This window comes from Gigantopelta aegis, chromosome 8 (genome assembly GCF_016097555.1).
Source record: "Gigantopelta aegis isolate Gae_Host chromosome 8, Gae_host_genome, whole genome shotgun sequence".
NCBI lineage: Eukaryota > Metazoa > Mollusca > Gastropoda > Neomphalida > Peltospiridae > Gigantopelta > Gigantopelta aegis.
Genome location: NC_054706.1, coordinates 28264732 through 28285480, shown reverse-complemented (window position 1 = coordinate 28285480; position 20749 = coordinate 28264732). Strand labels below are relative to the sequence as shown.

At 40.2% G+C, this 20749-nt stretch overlaps 1 protein-coding gene across 1 annotated transcript in view; it reads right to left on the bottom strand.

The window, feature by feature from the left end:
• The window catches only part of LOC121379203 (F-box/LRR-repeat protein 16-like), a 34145-nt gene extending 22372 nt beyond the window's left edge, over positions 1-11773 (bottom strand). The window contains exon 1 of the mRNA XM_041507702.1: positions 9663-11773. Within this exon, the coding sequence (XP_041363636.1) occupies positions 9663-10789 (1127 nt within the window). The 5' untranslated portion in view covers positions 10790-11773. The remainder of the gene's footprint in view (positions 1-9662) is intronic.
• Positions 11774-20749: the final 8976 nt, after the last annotated feature.

Here is a 20749-nt window from a genome sequence, read left to right as displayed (position 1 = left end):
AGTGCACCACGACTGATATATCAAATGCCGTGGTATATGATATCTTGTCTGTGGGATGGTGCATATAAAAGATATCTTGCTACTAATGGAAAAGTGTAGCGGGTTTCCTCTCTATGACTGTGTCGAAATGAAAATATGGGTGACATCCAATAGCCGATGATTAATAAATCAATGTGCTCTAGTGGTGTCTTAAACAAAACAAACTTCTTATCATCAGAGTCGGGGTGGGAGTGGGTAGAACAGGACGTACAAATGGCTGTGGCGTTGTGGAGAGACCAAGCGCTCGCCAACTGATTACCAGTGTCTTCTATCATATCGCATTCATCTATAACGTTAGGCGCAAAAACTGTCTCTCAGCTCAAAATAAATATATGGCTAAGTTACAATGTTGGTTGGGTGCAGGTCCGGAACTACCAGAGTTTAAAAACGCCTTTCTTACACACATCTATATCAACAACCAAACATCAAATTAGATGCTATATCAACAACCAGTCATCAAGTTAGATGCTATTTGAATAATACATGCATGCGAGTTTTTCAGAATGCGACATATTAGAAACATTCAGTATGTGATATAGGACAACTATTAGAATTTTTATTTATGCGATATAGGCCTACATTAATGAAAAAACTAAATGTAGCGGGTTTCCTCTCTATGACTATATGTCAAAATTAGCAAATATTTCACACCCAATAGCCAATGTGCTCTAGTGGTGTCGTTAAACAAAACAAAGGTTTAAACTTTAACTGTTTATGCTTTACAACTATTTTAAGTAGGGCAGTATATGTAAGAATCGATTTGTGTATTTCAACGTCTATTGACAAGTACAAGGTCGTCATTATATGCGATGACAGTTAAGTGGGTTGTTTTTGTTTTGCTGGTTTTTACTTTCAGGATGGGGGGGGGGGGGGTCTGCCTATGGCGTAATGTACCATTTAAATGCATGAGCATCACACACTCTTAGACTTACCGATCTTATTTTATATTTATAAAAAAACAAAAACATGATTAAAATAGTGGGGAGAACAGGACGTAAAGACAGATACACACACACACACACACACACACACACACACAAAATTTGTCAAAGGTATATATAATAACCGATACAAACATTTTGTCAAAACACTGCATGGAACTATGGTGTAAAATGAATATTTAAAACCCAATTGCATTTATTTATTCTATTTATTTATTCTATTACTTTTCTACAACTGAAAAATATCCAAAGCGTATATTATCACATATATCAGTGACCGATCCAGAAAATCCATTGGGGGGGGGGGGGGGGGGGGGCTCAATGACATGAGGTGGAATGCCAAAGGAACTTTGGGGGAGGTTTGGAGGGGATGAAAATTAATATATAATAAAATTATAACTGTCGTAAAATTTAGGGAGGCGGGCCCCTGCCCCCCCCCCCCCCCCCGATCCGCCTCTGTTATATTATATACTGAATGACCAACCAGCTCGATAATACAACCAGGGAGCGTTTGATTAATGAGTGTAAACATTTTCAATCGGCGCAGCTTACGCTCGGAAAAACAAAAAAAATCCATCATTTAGGAATTTGGGAATTGCATATCGTCGACACCAGCGCCGATCCCTCTGAACGTTACGATGTGACAGTTTGTTCGTCTCATATTTATGGGCGCTCCATAATAATCAATAAAAACGCGGCTGTCTGCAAACAACCCAGTAATTCTACGCCGTGTTACTACACGTCCTGTGTAATGTATTAAAAACCAATGGAGATTATGTCGTATATCAAGGCGAAACTTTAAAAATATTATTGTTTCCCGGAATTCGACTGGATCATAAAACTCGCCCCACCCTACTTTGTCTCTTTTTTCAGCATTATTGATTAATTGTCAGTGATTAGTAAGCTTTGTAACTTCAATTCTACTGACCCGTTAAAAATCTCTGTGTTTGGTAGCCGGTACCAAGATGCGAACCCAGTACCTACCAGACTTAAAGACACTTCATTTGTTTTCTGTCATTGTTGAAACGCTTGAGACCTAAGTATAGAGCTGCCGGTTGCCCTGGTATGATACCTCATCGTACAGTTGCCTGATGCACCACGACTGGTTAATCAAAGGCCGTGGTATGTATTATCCTGTCTGTTAGATGGTGCATATAAAATACCTCTTGCTACTAATCGGGGTTTTCCTCTCTAAGACTATATGTCCATATTTCCAAATGTTTGACGTCCATTAATAAATCAATGTGCTCTAGTGGTGTCGTCAAACTCAACCTACAGTTGCCAGACGTTACTGATCCGTACATCTGGGGCCCACCTGGAACCCACCAACTAGTTTGGGCCTTTCTCATTTCTGGTTATAATACGTTTGTCTCAGAATTAAGGTTCAAGCACGCTGTCCTGGACACACACACCTCAGCTATCTTGGCTGTCTGTCCAGGACAGTAGGTTAGTTGTTAGTAGGTTAGCTGTTAGTGAGAGAGAAGAGGGTGTAGTGGCCTTACACCTACACCGTAACCATTTTTTTCAACTTATGTTCGTGCTTATATCCAATCAAGGTTCAAGCATGCTGTTCTGGACACACACCACAACTATCTGGGCTGTCTGTCCAGGACAGTGGGTTAGTTGTTAGTTGGTTAGTGGTTAGTGAGAGAGAAGAGCGTGTAGTGGCCTTACCCATTGAGCCTTTATCTGTCCCGGAGTAGACCTCTGGCTATCCAGAACTCGACCCCGGGACAGACATGCTTGAAACCTTCGTGGTATGGAAGCATGTGAATAAATAAAATGAATGAATGAATTGAGCCTTTAAGAACTCGTTATGGGTTGGAGCCGGTATCGGGCTGCGAACCCCCAATCTAATTAAAATTAGCTCCACTATTACATAGTGGAGCTAATTTTAATTAGATTGGCGTACCCCGTACCTATCAGCTTGTAGTCTGATAGCTTAACCACAACACCACCGACGCCGGCACATGCCGATTGGCTTAACCACTGCACCACTGAAGCTGATAGGTCATCACCGCAAACTGTTGTTCATGCATGACATGACAAAAGAGAAAATATCGATGTTTTCACAGTTCGGCCGTTTCGAACCGGGTTCGTCCAATGCCTTTCTTTAAAACTCACGGATTGCATGTGGTTCTAGGAGTCATAACAAATTCCACGGTCGACTTAACATGATGATTCATTCCTGAGTTCAATTATAAATCGCGAGTTCGATCGGTCAGTCATCCATTCAATTCCCAACCCCAGTATAATTAGATTGCAAGGTGGCTGGTTTCTGCATGGAAATACCATTTAAGGCTGGCTTTTGCATAAGACTCGGGGGGGGGGGGGGGGGGGGTGAAGAGAAGGGATGGGATGGGAATAAAGTGTTTGTTTAACACCTCAGAAACATGTTGATATTCAAACATCAAAACACACACACATCCACACACACACACACACACACACACACACACTGTTTGTCAAAGGTATATATAATAACCGATACAAACATTTTGTCAAAACACTGCATGGTGTAAAATTAATGTTTAAAATCCAATTGCATTTATTTATTCTACGTTTTTTTACTTATGTATAATACCTGAATACATAATACATGTCACATAATACATACATTGTGTCTATCTGTCTGTCTATGTGTGTGTGTCTGTCTGTCTGTCTGTCTCTCTCTCTCTCTCTCTCTCTCTCTCTCTCTCTCTCTCTCTCTCTCTCTTTCTCTCTCTCTCTCTCTCTCTCTCTCTCTCTCTCTGTGTGTCTGTATGTTTTTATGTGTCTGTCTGTCTGTCTGTCTGTCTGTCTCTCTCTCTCTCTCTCTCTCTCTCTCTCTCTCTCTCTCTCTCTCTCTCTCTCTCTCTCTCTCTCTCTCTCTCTCTCTCTCTCTCTCTCTCTCTCTCTGTGTGTGTGTGTGTGTCTCTGTGTGTGAGTGTGAGTGTGTGTATCTGTGTGTGCGCGTGCGCGCGCACTCGCGCGTGTGTGCGTACATCAGTATCACAGGTCACCTAGTGTAAAACCTTTAACAGATAGTGATGACTGTGCAGTTTTTGCCACTCGAGGAAAAAGCTAGTGCAGGGCGCACATTAAGTCAATACTTTTCTTAATGTGCAGAGCGAGTTGCTTCCCTCTATTTATCAAATTTGAAATGGCGGGGAAAATTTTGAAGGTTGTCGTTCGACGATTTATTTTGTTAATAATGACGCACGTACTTCAATCGGGACTTAAAGGGACAGACCCTAGTTTCAACACTAAAATTAACACGAAGTTTAGTTAATCTACAAACCTGTAACACATTTGGATAAAGTTACAACTGAGTGAAACATGAGTCTGTGACTTTGAAATGGTGAAATGCCCTCTAAAAATAGATTAAAACTCGACTCCATAACTATTAATTCTCAGACGCACGTGCGTTTTTAAAAATATGAGAAATGCATTTTGTGATATTAAAAACACCAGGATGACCAAAAGCTCTTCGAAAGTACGGAAAGTGATACTATAAACCATAAAATCTAAGTGAAGTATGATTTCAGTTGTCAAAAACGGCTATACTAGTAAAAAACATATTCCTTAGTGTTTAAAAACTAGGGTATGTCGTTTTAATGAGTACGGTAGGTTATACATTTTTGGTTTGTGTGTCCACTTGTTGCATTGTTTTGGTTGAGAAACCGTTGAAACATGATGCCACAAGTTTTGAATACCAGCTATATATAGCTTAGAAACTTGTTTAACGTGTCCATATACCACTAGGGTTTCGAACACGCCTATCCCGAATCCGGCCTCCGATAGGATCGGGGATCTGACTCGGGACAGGGATAGCTATATATAAGGTAATGTAACCATTTTCGGACGTAGAAGGAACCACACTTTCTTTCTTAGTTTCTATCTCCGTTCTGACAAGGGAAAAAGCTAGTCCTTAAGACTTTTGCCACCCCAGCACTTACAGGGGATAACAAATCGGAATCGATAATTACCTAAAGCCGAACACAACGTTATATATTATTCACTATGAACAGAATGACTATGACCAAGAACCAATCGTCCAGATAGCAAATCACTGTTATTCTAAGTTAGTTATAGTCCGATCATCACCACGCCAAGACTGGTAGCGCAAAGTACCAGTCAACGAGAGTGTCACGTGAAAGCAAAATGACAACTAACAGCTGGTGTAACCTAGGATTATTGTATATATATATACTTATATATATATATATATATATATATATATATATATATATATATATATATATATATATATATAATATGTTATTGTTAATACCAGATGAGTAGTGACTGGGATGAGGGACTGAAATCAATGAGATTTGCATGCCTCGTTAAAGGCATAATCTGACTAGTCCAAAATGTAATGACAAGACACAGCTGAAGCGTAACAAACTCGTATGTTCGAAATATAATTTTCATAAAGAATTTTCTACGAAGAGTCGGAGACACACACATACACACACACAGAGAGAGAGAGAGAGAGAGAGAGAGAGAGAGAGAGAGAGAGAGAGAGAGAGAGAGAGAGAGAGAGGAGAGAGAGAGAGAGAGACAGAGAGAGACAGAGAGACAGACAGACAGACAGAGACAAAGAAAGAGAGACACAAACACAGAGAGAGAGAGACAGACAGAGAGAGAGACAGAGAGAGAGAGACAGAGAAAAAGAAAGAGACACACACACACACAGAAAGAGATAGAGAAGAGAAACAGAGAGGTTGTTTCGTTTAATGACACCACTAGAGCAGATTCATTTATTAATCATCGGCTATTGAATGTCAAACATTTGGTTATTGTGACAGACTCCGAGCAAAGTTGATATATTTTTTCAAGGGGTCTTTTATTAAGCATTTTCCCCAAAGACAGGACAACACATACCACGGCCTTTGATATATCAGTTTTGAGGCTTTGGTTGGAACGGGACTAAACTGAGTTTTACTATACTTTATTACCAAAAACTTCGTCAAATTGCCAAATCTATTTTTGTTTCATCTTAACCCCACTGCAGTGTTCCCTGTATTTGGAAGACGCTATAAGCGAATCTTGACTTCAGAAACTCTACTACTGCATCTTGAGTAACACGCAAGTATCTGAGTCCAAGCCATGCCTTGTAGTCAACTGTTTTAAGTTCTCTGTAATGGGGGACTTCAAAAGGAAGTTAAAGTGGCCGATATTTCGAAATCAGTTCACTGGCGATTGGTTAGGTCTTGATTTCAAGTATCCTGTTATATTACGATGATGCAGCAGAGTTCTAAAACGATTGCATGTTCCACTGTAATTATTAGGGTAATTATGGTGTTTTCTGGAAAGGTTGCTGAAAATTGGTTAGAATCTAGGTAAGGACATCCTGACCCGATATAGCGTAACATGCTGGCGTGCACGGTCGACTTTTGATCGAGTGTCACAGCTCGGAGCTATTTTCACCACCATTACGTCTATGCGGAGGATGTCGTCGTATTGAAGGGTATATTTTATTTTCAGTTCTACGCCCATCTAAAGACAAAGCACGCTACTCTTGACACGCAAATAGACTGTTGGATAATGGTTTACTCCGAGAAAGGTTTTTTTTTTTTTTTGATTTTTTTTTTTTGACACCACTAGAACACATTGATTTATTAATCATCGGCTACTGGATGTCAAACATTTTGGTAATTGTGACATATAGTCTCAGAGAAGAAACCTGCTACATTTTTTCCAATAGTAGCAAGGGATCTTTTATATGCACACAGCAGGATAGCACACACGACGGCCTTTGATATATCAGTCGTAGTGCACTGGCTGGAGCAAGAAATAGCCCAATGGGATCACTGACGGGGATCGATCACAGACCGACCGAGCATCAAGCGAGCGCTGTAGTAGTAGTAGTTAAGCCATCGGCCTTAAGGCTGGTAGGTGCTGGGTTCGTATTCCGGTACCGGCTCGCACCCAGAGAGTTGAGTTTTAACGGCCGAGTGTGGAGGTGTAAGGCCAGTACACCGACTTCTCTCCAAGAACTAACCCAATGTCTTGGACAGACAGCTCAAAAGTGTGTGCTCAGAACAGCCTACTTGAAACTTTATTGTAAAAAAAAAAAAAAAAAACCCACGAAAATCAAAGGAAAATGAAGCCAGACTACTACAAATATATATTTTTTAAAGTTTGTTTTGTTTAACGACACCACTAGAGCACATTGATTAATCAGTCATCGGCTATTGGAAGGAAGGAAGGAAGGAAGGAAATGTAGTATTTAATGACGCACTCAACACATTTTTATTTTACGGTTATATGGCGTCAGACATATGGTTAAAGACCACAGATATTGAGAGAGGAAGCTCGCATTCCAATAAAAATCTTAGTTGAGGTCCACCAATATATCGACACAAACGTAATATCGACTCAGTCGTATCGAGGGTGAGACGTAGCCCAGTGGTAAAACGCTCGCTTGATGCGCGATCGATCTAGGATCGATTCCCGTCGGTGGGCCTATTGGGCTATTTCTTGCTCTAGCCAGTGCACCACGACTGGTATATCAAAGGCCGTGGTATGTGCTATCCTGTCTATGGGATAGTGCATATAAAAGATCCCTTGCTACTAATGAAAATATGTAGCGGGTTTCATCTCTATGACTGTCAAAAATGACCATATGTTTGACATCCAATAGCCGATGATTAATAAATCAATGTGCTCTAGTGGTGTCGTTAAACAAAACAAACAAACAAACAGTTGTATCAAACAACCGAGATAAAAACATGATGGTTAATACACGTTTTGTCCGGGACCGAACAGTCGTATCGACACAAGCGAAATATTGACTCAAGCAACGGTGCTCAACTGTATATATAAGGCTGATATTCAAAAATACTTTATATATACCCACACCCCACCCCTAAGTAGCCCGCGTCAGTCAGTATCAGTCAACATTTATATGTATTTATTTCCCCCACCCCTGCTGTAACCTCACTGTGGTGCAGGGGTGTATCATTCACTTTGAGAATGGCCAATACAGCACAAATTGAAATTTTGAGTAAAAGTCTGTGATATTTGTATTTTTGCACAGTTCTTTGCACTGTTTTTATTTAAATCTTGAATTTTTATATTGATGTTGATCATCACCTTATTTGTTTGCATTACCATAGTTTAACACCCAATAGCCGATGTATTTTTCGTGCTGGGGTGTCGTTAAACATTCATTCCTTCATTCCTTCATTCTTTATTTCCCCCACTCGCGTCTTGAAAACAAAACATTACCTAGAAGAGAGAGAGAGAGAGAGAGAGAGAGAGAGAGAGAGAGAGAGAGAGAGAGAGAGAGAGAGAGAGAGAGAGAGAGAGCGCATAAGTAGTAGGTACGGCACGCCGTACCTACTACTCGCATAGGCATACGGGTTCCTATTGTTGTAGGGTAGGCTGATTTTCCCCTGAATTTCTCTATTGTTTTTTGCCCGAATATGAGGATTTTCTACAGGACTACAGTTCCCCCCCCCCCCCCCCCCCCCCGCCCCCTTACAAAAAGACAGACAAAAAGAGAGATAGGCATAGTGATAAGTGCAGTCTAAAATGTGCTAGGATATCGTGTAACAAACTATCCTTTCTTTTTCTTATTTAAATAATATGCTAATAGTTAAAGTATAATATTTAACATCTGATTTGAATCTGTAACATGACAGTAACATCTGGTGGCAGTATTTTATGCTACTGGTGCTAATAAACAAATCTATTTGAAGACTACAACCTTAGTATTTTGTTGTCATGGACTACGGGTAACTGGGAGACATTTATCTCCATGACATCACTACAGTTCATTGTACTAAGAGACACTAGGGCAGGTGGGCATATCAATGCATGGTTTCCAACTGAATAAAACAGGCCAAAAACTGTCTTTTAAACATAATTTCTTAACCTTTCTTCGAAAGGTGTGTGTGCGTGCGTGTGCGTGCGTGCGTGTATGTGTATGTGCGTGCGTGCGTGCGTGTGTGTGTGTTTGTGTTGTTGTTTGCGGGGTTTTTTTGTAGAGGGTTTTGTATTTTTATTTATTGAAAAAACAAATTCTACAACATATTTAATATTAAAATTATTTTCACTAGAAAAATGCTTTATCAATGTTTCCATACGATACCACAGGACAACACCTCTATGATGTCATCTTTGTACGCCACCCCGAATTACCGGGTTTGTAGCACTAAGACCACTCCCCTTTTAACATTATGTAACGCTCCTTTTCACCAAACACCAGTTTGACCAACGTTATTAGGGGTTGTTCTTGTCTTCTTTTCTTCTTCTTCCTTTGGTATTAATAAATAATTGATAACAACAAATCATCTGTCTAAATAGAAATATAGGCCATACTGCTTCAATCTAATTTAACAATGTAAAGGACATGTGGGTTTGAAAACGTTACGTAACGCTTGACAAATACCTTCCCTATCCTATAAGAATTGCAGCTATTTCTCTTCCCAGCCAGTGCACCACGACTGGTATATCAAAAGCCGTGATATGTACTATTCTTGATATTTATAGGGGAAAAAATGTAGCGGGTTTCCTCTCTAAGAATATATGTCAAAATCACCAAAAGTTTGACGTCCAATAGCCAATGATTAATAAATCAATGTGCTCTAATGATAAGAGGTTGTAACATTCCATCCATTTTTTTTTTACCATAAACGTTTAAAAGGTCTAAATATTACACATAATGATTGGTCGAAATTTATATCTCACCTGTCCAATACGAGCTCTTCTAGTTGACCCAGGTCACATGCAATATATTCCAGCGAGGCGTCCGTGATGCGTGGACACCAAGCAAGGTCAAGGACACGTAGTTTCCTTAAGTTCTCAGCAATTAGTTCGACGCCATCGTCCGTGACCTTGCTGCACCCGGACAGGCTCAGAACGGTGAGGTTAGGGAGGGAATGAACAATATTTACAATTCCGTGATTCGTAATCTCCCAGCACGAATGGAGCCTAAGGATGCTGAGGGTGTAACTCTGTTTTGCGCTGAAGAATGCCAGAGCCGCGTCCGTCACGTGGTAGGCCTGGAGGTTCAACTCGTACAGGGAGGGCAGGAGCTGGGCGATGGCACCGATCGTGTCGTCTGCCACGTTGATGCAGTCGCTAATGCTGAGGGAGACGATCTTGGGATTCAACGACGACCACAGGCCCGTCTCCGTTATCTCGTTGCAGCCCGATATCTCCACCCGGTGGATGCAAGGCATCTTCTTGAAGAACGTCTCTATCCCGATGTCCGTCACGTTGGAACACCTAATACTGATGGAGCGGAGGTTCTTCTTGCATGGGGGGAAGTTGTTCACGAAATCCGCTATGTCCTCGTCGTTAGCGCCGAATAAACAAATGGAATCAAAAGCCCTGAGTTGAAGACTTTCGTAGAAGTGGCGCCTCACTGTCGGGTCTTTGCTCCACCCTTTCAGATATACGACCGGCGTCACGTCTACCCAGTACTTGGGATGGTATAACAGTTTCTTCCACTTTCTGCACACTCGTGACATGACACCTCTCTCCTCGGCGGAGAAATAGTAGAAAAACTGAGAAAGGAAATTTTCATCATTCAATAAATCCTGAATATTCTGTGGTGCTGCGCGACCATTCAAGGCCTTGAGCCTGCGAACAAAGCCGGCTTTCGGAGAGTGAGACACTTTTGTATTTGACACCGTGGACCCGTTAGATGTCCGATGTAGGCTGTCCAGTAGAGAAGAACTGCTATTCTGGGGCTGAGACTGGGGCTGGGGCTGGGGCTGGGGCTGTTGTTGTGGCTGTGGTTGTTCCCTGTGTAGACGTAGACCCCGTATCCCACTGGAAAGCTCCATGTAAGCCCTTCGGATGGTCGACATGACTGCTAAAGAATGAACCCAAAACTTACTTTCAATTAACAACAGAATCCATTTTCGATCTCAGAACTGTTTTTTCTTGTAGTAATAGTCCGCGTAATGGACGACGTTTGCTGCACCTAGGTATCCCGTGTGTCAAACACCGTGACTACATCCACCACCGCTTCTGTTTCTAAAATTATCTGATAGGATGACAGGTCGATAACCACTAATATCCCCCGCACAGATGAACACACACACAAACACTGCAAATATAGGATGGAATATTATCTTTCTCAACAGAGTGAATCGGCTCGCCTTTGTGTGAGCAATATTCTGGAAGTCGTCAAACGCTGTGGTGTCGCTGTACACGTATAATAGATCATCCTACTGTACGACACTGAAGCACGTGTTTCGGTTGGTGCCACTTTACCATTGTGAAACGGGGGAAACTCTGGGTCAACCATTCCGTGAATCACTCGCACAAACACACAAATACAACTCTCGTCTGCTGCTAAAGCCGGCAGCCGACAGAAAGAGCGATAAAGCTCATTGGCGGGAAATAATCGATCGAGGCATTCTCTCATACATGTCCATGCACATGATAACGATTATTAATCCTTTTTTTCCTGTATTGAACCTTGGAAATAATGTTTTTAATTTTATTTATTTTATTTTTTTATTAATTAATGTTTGGCTTTTTTTTTTCTTCTTTCTCTCTCTCTTTTTTATAAACTTTTCGGCGAATTCGTTGGAGTAATTCTGTACTTCTTTAATGGCTTCGTTTATACGGATCTTTAATTGTCTTCTGTTCTTGGTCGGTATCTTCCATCCCTTTGTTTGGCATCTTGGCCTAGTCCACTTAACACCACACAACCCGCTGGTCGTCGCCCAGTCGCAAACTGTGAAACCACAATGCTGCTATACCGCCAGATGTCCAAGTTTTTCTCTGAAGTTGTTCTAGCAGAAGCGTACGAGGCGGAAGGGAGTTGCGGGGGGCTAGAGGCACGAGCGTGAGGGGGCACACTTTTATATTTATACACTTTTACACTATTATAAAGCAAATATAAAGCAAAATATCTAAAAAGTGTGTGTGTGTGGAGGGGGGGGGGGAGGCCTTGCCCCCCGTTTCCTATGCCAGTGAGAGGTCGGGGTCAACTGAACTCAAATGCTATAGTGCTGGTGAAAATTGTCGCATTCGGGCAAAAACCATGGAGAAGTTCGGGAAAATTGAACTAGTCTGAAAACATATTTAAAAAAAATATTTTTTCATCATTCGACTCACAACATTAAATGTAAAATAAATGTACATGAAAAATGTACATATTTAATTAAATCGGAAAAATAAATACTGGCTGTCATTTCTTATGATTAATGTCAGCAGCATAATTTAACAAAATATCTTTTTTAATAATTGAATATGTTTATAATATTGTTTGTGTAAACGCATTGATAAATAGCTAAATGAAATGACCACAACATAACGTAAGCGACGTCATCTTCTTCAGTGGTGCTTGAATGAATGAATGAATGAATGAATGAATGTTTAACGACACCCCAGCACGAAAAATACATCGGCTATTGGGTGTCAAACTATGGTAATGCAAACAAATAAAGTGATGATCAACATCAATATAAAAATTCAAGATTTAAATAAAAACAGTGTAAAGAACTGTGCAAAAATACAAATATCACAGATAGATACTGACTTTTACTCAAAACGTCAATTGTATCTCTATAGTTAATATAGTTCTAAATTTATTTATTTTAACATAGGCGCTTCAAAATTTTAAATATCCCTTTTTCCCCTTTACATTTATTGGACTTATTCAAAATTTCAAAATTGACTTTTATAAGTAGGTAACTCCTGTCCCGAGTCAGGCCACCGATCTTATCGGAGGTCGGACTCGGGATGGACGTTTTCGAAACCCTAGTGGTATATGAGCACGTTAAATTAGTTATCAGTCAATCAGTGGTGCGCTGTCATGTCTTGTTTAGTTACTCTGAAACTCATTCTGTGCGATAGATTTATTGGTGTGTGATGTAATAAATAAAATTCTATACTCGTTCCCGTGTGAGACTGTTTATATTACAACTCGTGTAATATGAACGGTCTCACGCTGGAACTCGTTTAGTATTCTTTATATTATACCTGATTAGTAGTAATGCAAATATGAATAAACGTTGTTTTCCAGATTCGGGCATTTTTATTAAATTTTGACAAAAACTCCCCCTCTCCCCACCCCCCAAAATAAACAAATAAATGGAGCCGCACGCATATGATAGAAATGTTTAACCACACATAAGCAACATAATATGTTACTGGATATCAAATATATATTATGAGTCAAACCATATAAGAATAATATTCACGTTATAGTGATGGGACATGTATAATTCCGTGGGACTTGAATTTTAATTTTTGGAATCATCCATGATTGTAATTGTTATAGTATGTAGATTAAAAAAATATGATTCCATTTTTTCTAATGAAGATCAAAGTCATGATGACGTTGTTCAAGGTCATTACCCCAAATCGATTTATAGCCTAAATGTTTTTTTCCTAGAGAATGTAGACATGTAGTATATCGATGGATAGCTTGTGGTGAGCATGGTGCAAGAAGAAAGAAAGAAATGTTTTATTTAACGACGCACTTAACACATTTTATTTACGGTTATATGGCGTCAGACATATGGTTAAGGACCACACAGATTTTGAGAGGAAACCCGCTGTCGCCACTACATGGGCTACTCTTTCCGATTAACAACAAGGGATCTTTTATTTGCTCTTCCCACAGGCAGGATAGCACAAACCATGGCCTTTGTTGAACCAGTTATGGATCACTGGTCGGTGCAAGTGGTTTACACCTACCCATTGAGCCTTGCGGAGCACTCACTCAGGGTTTGGAGTCGGTATCTGGATTAAAAATCCCATGCCTCGACTGGGATCCGAACCCAGTACCTACCAGCCTGTAGACCAATGGCCTAACCACTAAGCCACCGAGGTCGGTGAGCATGATGCAGTTAAGTCAGTATTATGTCATTAAACATATTAATAGTCAAATTATTTATTCATTATAGTTTCGGAAACCTATGTGGATTTAGTTTTTACCAAATTTATATATGCTTAAATTATCTGTTTCTTAGGTAACATAAAGGAATATATGACATGTTTTATTACGATGAGCATACTATACTATTACCTGGCCTCAATATTTATATGCGTGAATTTCAACTAAAAGGTTTCACTCAGTATTCAAATCATCATCCGATTCATCACCATAGGAACTATCTTTTATATAGCAACCCTGAAGAATTATTCGACGGTTGCCATGGCAGCCATTTTTTCAAAATGGTCACTATGGCTGCCATGAAATCAAGTGTTGGTGTCAGAACTTAGCATATTTATTGTTATTCACACGTAATGACATCTTGAAGGGTTACTGCTTAATGACAATTTTTGCGTGCAGATCCAACATACACGCCATATAAAGTTATTTGTTTACAGAGAACGATATCCACATTTTTAGTAATGTTTTCAATAGCTGACATCAAAGACTTACAAAGTTCATACCAGATAAATATATTTAAAATCTTGAGTGGTTTCTACTTAATAACTATTTCAGGGACAGCATCAGAATTACTGCCAAACGCATTTCTTGGAGAAGTGTTATATCCACCTTATCTCTTCAGAGAAAGCGACTTATATATTTAATTATACTGCAAACAAAGTAAAGTTTGTTTTATTTAACGACGCCACTAGAGCACATTGATTTTTTATCTTATCATCGGCTATTGGACGTCAAACATATGGTCATTCTGACACTGTTTTTTAGAGGAAACCCGCTGTCGCCACATAGGCTACTCTTACGACAGGCAGCAAGGGATCTTTTATTTGCGCTTCCCACAGGCAGGATAGCACAAACCATGGCCTTTGTTGAACCAGTTATGGATCACTGGTCGGTGCAACTGGTTTACACCTACCCATTGAGCCTTGCGGAGCACTCACTCAGGGTTTGGAGTCGGTATCTGGATTAAAAATCCCATTCCTCGACTGGGATCTGAACCCAGTACCTACCAGTATGTAGACCGATGGTCTAACCACGACGCCACCAAGGCCGGTCTACACTGCAAACATTCACAGGGTTCATATTACACACATTACTAGCATGGACCTTGTAAAGGCATATAAGACTAATTTTCTGATGGTGTGCTGGGGATGAGGGTGAGATTATTCTGTGGGCTGTATTCTATGATAGCCATCAGTCAGTGAGTTCTGCCCCCGAGCGGAATGCGGTCATCGTTTCTCTTGTATGTCGTGAACACTTAAGTTAACATTCATTAACTCATGTATTATTCTCCATGCAATCCTTGCTCCTAATAATAAGGTTATAATATTGATCTTCCACTGTAAAAAGTACATTGGATACAATTATTGTATTCAATGTACTTTTTAGAGTGGAAGATCAATATAAACCGGGGGGGGGGGGGGGTACGTTCAAATGTATAAGCAGTGTAGATGGTGTGGGGGAGGGGGGGGGTAGGGGTGGTAAAACAATCCCAATTTTGTGTGTAAATACTTTATGGATGGTCTGAAGTTAAAAAACCCACTACTACCCATTTTACACTGACACATTCTACACATAGTTTGTTTGTTTGTTTTGTTTAACGACACCACTGGAGAACATCGATTAATTAATCATCGGCTACTGGATGTTAAACATTTGATAATTCTGACTCGTAGTCATCAGACGAAACCCGCTAAAAAAAAAATGTCTAATGCAGCAATGGATCTTTTATATATACTTTCCCACAGACAGAAAAACACACACCACGGCCTTTGTCCAGTTGTGGTGCAATGGTTTGAACGAAAAAAAAATCAGCTGAATGGATCCACCTAGGTGGTTCGAACCTGCGACGCAAGCACCTCAAGCGAGCACTCAACCGACTGAGCTAAATTCCTCCCCTTCTCCACATAGTTATATGCGCTGTAGTCAATGACCACCTTGTACACACTAGCAGGGAGCTGTGTACACCCCCTTGGGTTGAGAGACACTGAACATCCCCTTTTTGACAGACACTGAACCGCCCCTTTTTGACAGACACTGAACAGTCCCTTTTTGACAGACACTGAACACCCCTTTTTGACAGACACTGAACACCCATTTTTGACAGACACTGAACACCCCTTTTTGATAGAAACTGAGCAACGTTTGTGGTATATTTGACCAAATGTGACATAATATCTAGTAATTGGCACTCCAAATATTTTGACTCCCCTCCCCCTTTTCAAATTCTTATATCCGCCCCTAAAAACAACAAAAGAAACATGTATTCATGTTTTAATGTACTTTAATGCTTTCTTTTAATATGCTACCTGCCAATATTTTAAAAACATTATACCAGTAACACCTTATTTTACTTAGCGCCTTGAACAAATTTATAATGACCTTTGGTGACCTCAAAATGACTGTCACGGTACATGCTCTTAAATTTGTTTCGCCTGTGGCGATTTTAATTGTGTTAGAGGGCCGTGTGCAGTTTATTGCCCGTAGCCCAGGTGGGCAACTTGTTACGTAAGCCTTCTGCGCGACCATCCTCGATCGCACATTCCAATATGCACTTAGTCCAGCTGCGGAGGCCATGTGGCTAGTAGTTACGTAATATCTCCGGTAGTGCTGTTTATGGCCAGGAGATTGCTCGCGGTTGGCGACAGCCAGACTGACGATCAGAGAGAAATATACCGAGGTAGAATATGAGATGATACGTCAGGTACCGCCTTGTATCCCCAGGCAAAATCCTGATTTATAATAAAATAGCTAGAATTTAGAGATATCTAGGAGAACGAATTAGGACGGCTCCAGGGGATCACGAACGTAGTCCGTTAGGACTTGGTAAATATCATTTTCTGCTCTGTGTATAACCTTGATGTGATTGATGTGACTTTAAATATTTTAGTACTGTATTATACCAATATTCTTTAGACAGTGTCTTCGGTCATCTGACGAAGTAAATCGTAGATTTCTTGTTCTAACATTATATGAGTATTTGGTAATATAAAGCTTAGCCAGTCATCCTAGAAGACCCTAGGTAAATGTAGGTTATTGTCTTTATTTTGATAGGTACCAGTATTAATATGTGTTACAGATTACTGAAAGAGTAGTTTAGGGTTAATTAAAAATTAACCCGTTAGGAATAGAGCTGTAATTCCTTTATTAATTAAGTTCCCCAAGAAGCGTTCTAAATTATCACACGTTACTGAACGAGTAGTAAGGGTTAATTATAAATTAACCAGTTAGGAATGGTGTTGTAATTCCTTTATTAATTAACTTCTTCTGTAAGCGTTTCTCAATTATCACACGTGTGGGTGTGGTGTAACGGTGAAGTGATTCGCATATGTGTAAACTAGACACCCTAGAGATTAACTAATTAAGTGATCAGTTCTGGGTTGTTATTATTGCTGTTATTAATTTACTACTACGGCTGTACATTTGTCAGCGTAGATTAATACAGATTCCAAAGTGTATTGTGTTTTTGTTGTGTTTCTAGAGAACTAACGTGCTATAATAATATATACTTATATAAGATCGTATCTCTGATCATACCTAGAGACGAGCCATACTAGGGTTAACAGCCTGTTACAGAGAGATCTAATAGATATACAGTTAGGAGAGATATTTTGATAATCGTGTTTTATTCAGTTACGGGAATTATAGAATCCCCGTGACAGGAGTAGAAAATTGGGGCGCTCGTCCCGGATCTGAAACGGGACATGCATATTTAAAAAAGTATTGTTTGTAAATGGGGGCTTTATAAATTATTTTTACAAATAACCAGAAGTAGCACGTTGTTCACTAGAAAATTAATTAATATTAAGTGCGTCATATCTAAACATGGATAAGAATTTGCTGGATAGGCCTACGCTCAGTGTAGTGGAGATTAAGCGAGCACGTAAGGCCGAGTTAGTTAAAATCCTTGATCGAGAAATTGATTTAACATCAGCTAAAACCTTAGGAGATATAAGGACAATTATTATCCAGGAAGTTTTTGGTGATAGTCCTGTTATGGAAGACAGTGAGATTGTTCCAGAGATAGAGATAAATGAGTTAAGTGTGGAACAACAATTAGCTTTTAAAAAGCTTGAGTACGAAAGAGAGGAACGTGCATTAGATAGAGAGAGAGAGAGAAAAAAAGAAGGTAGAGATAGAGAAGATAGAGAGAGGGATAGAGAAGATAGAGAGAGGGATAGAGAAGATAGAGAAGATAGAGAGAGGGATAGAGAAGAGAGAGAGAGAGATAGAGAGAGAGAGAGAGAAGAGAGAGATAGGGATAGAGAATTCCAGTTAGCAAAATTAAAAGTGGAACATGAGTTAAAGTTGAATACTGAAGAAGTCAGACGAGAAGCCGGAAATGGGTTTAACATGTCGGAGGCTTATAGATCAGTGCCGGTATTTGATGACCAGGAGATAGATATGTTCTTTCAACTTTTTGAACGGGCCGCTAAGCAGCTAAATTGGCCGCAGTCTAAGTGGACATTGTTAGCCGTGTCTAAGTTTAAGGGGAAGGCTAGTATAGCTTATAATTCAATGAGTGATGAGCGAGCAAGTCAGTACGACCTAGTTAAGACTGCAGTGTTGAGGGCTTATGAATTACGACCTGAGGATTATTGGTTACGGTATAGCGAGTTGAGAAAAACGCAGGGTCAGTCTTATAGTGAGTTTGTGGCTAAGAAGGCAGGGATGTTTGATAAATGGGTTGTTTCTCATCAGGTAGAGTCATATACCGAGTTACGGGAGTTGTTGATCTTACAGGACATTAAAAATGGATTACCAGTTAGCTTACGTATTCATTTAGAGGATCGTGATGTAAAAATAAGATAGAGGAGGCAGGCATAGTGGCAGATGATTACGTGTTAATACACAAAGCTCAGGCAGTACGGGTAGCTCTTTACAACAGGGTGATAAGAAGAAATTTCAGCCAGGTTTTTCCCGGGAAAGTAACTATCGGGGAGAGTCATCTAGTTGGTCAGCTAGTCAGGCAAGGAATGCACCTGGTGGGCAAAGTAAGGATAGACCTGCATTATCAGCCAATGCACGAACTTTTCGTCCACATTGCAGTTACTGTAAAAAGGATAACCATCTTATCGGGGATTGTTTTAAAAGGAAACGCGATAATGCGCAAGTGGTCGGTTTAGTGAGGTCAGCTCCGTTAGCGAGAGAGTTAATGGTTAGTCCCATGGCAGAGAAAGTAAACCCGTATGTGTCCACTGGTATGGTTTGTGATGTGAAACAAGAGTTGTGTCCTAAGGCAATATCAATCTATAGAGATACCGGGTGTAGTCAGAGTCTGATAACGCAAGAGTGTTTAGCTGGTATTGAAAACTCAGACATAGGACGTAGTTTGGCCTTAACCTCGGTTACTGGAGAAAATATGGTTGTCAGGTTACATAAGGTTTTCTTGTGTTCGAAGTTTGTGACGGGACCAGTCATTATGGGTGTTGTGAAGGACTTGCCTTTTGAAAACATAGGAGTTTTGTTGGGTAATGATTTGACTAGTCAATGTTGTCAGCCGCAATGTGACCAATTGTTAATTGAAGACAGCCCTTTACCCATAGAAGAGTGTGAGGTTGATGAGACTAGATATCCTGCGTGTGTAATGACTAGGGCTATGGCCAGTAGGTTAGCACGAGACCCAGTGGATATTTGTGATTTGTCTGATACATGTGTTAGCCATGAACTTGGAGTGGATGAGGTTATCAGTAATATGGTAGATAAGTCAACTGAGGAATTAAATGTGGTGGAACCTGTTGATCTCCCGCAGAGGGGAAATGAACCAGTCGTGTTTGATAGGGGGGACTTACCTTGTAATAGACAAGAGTTAATCCTAGAGCAGGGGGCTGATCCAAGTTTGTTGGCAGCTCGCACTACATTGTTAACTGAGGGTGAGATGAAGGATCAGATGTCAGGGTATTATATGGACATGGGAGTGTTAATGAATAAGAGTGTGGAAAAGGTTGTGCCTGATAGTGAGGAATGTGTGACAAGATGTAGAATTGTGGTGCCCTCTAAGTACCGTCCGTCATTGTTACTGTTAGCACATGAGGACGTGTTTGCTGGCCACTTAGGGGCGGAATAAAAAAAATCATAGTAAACTTGCCTCAGAGTTTTATTGAAGGGAATGTTTGCAGATGTCAGTAAGCATTGTATGTCATGTCATGTGTGTCAGGTTGTGGGCAAACCAAATCAGCTAATTCCTCCCTATCCCCTGCAGAAGGTTCCCATAGTTGGGGAAGCCTTTTCAAAAGTGTTGATAGATGTCGTGGGGCCATTACCGAAAACGCGTTCAGGCAACCAATTCTTGTTAACAATTATGTGCTTAACTACGCGTTTTCCAGAGGCGATTCCCTTAAGGAAGGTTACTGCGTCGGTTATAGCTAGTGCGCTGCTTAAGTACTTTACGTACACAGGTTTACCAGGTGAAATTCAAAGCGACCGGGGTACGAACTTTATGAGCAAGTTAATCCAGCAAGTACTGTCTATGTTAGATATACGACAGATTCGTTCTGCTGCATTCCACCCTGAGAGATTCCAAAGTGTATTGTGTTTTTGTTGTGTTTCTAGAGAACTAACGTGCTATAATAATATATACTTATATAAGATCGTATCTCTGATCATACCTAGAGACGAGCCATACTAGGGTTAACAGCCTGTTACAGAGAGATCTAATAGATATACAGTTAGGAGAGATATTTTGATAATCGTGTTTTATTCAGTTACGGGAATTATAGAATCCCCGTGACAATGACCTTGATATTCATTAGGTAAAATGGAACCATATTTTTTCTGAATTTGTATACAATACAAATTATAAATATCTTTGGTTTCAAAAATTAACATGAAATTCCCACGGGGGCCTATTTTAGATACTTATGCCCCTACACTATTATAATTAAAGGTGCAATATTTAGCTACATATGCCCCTACA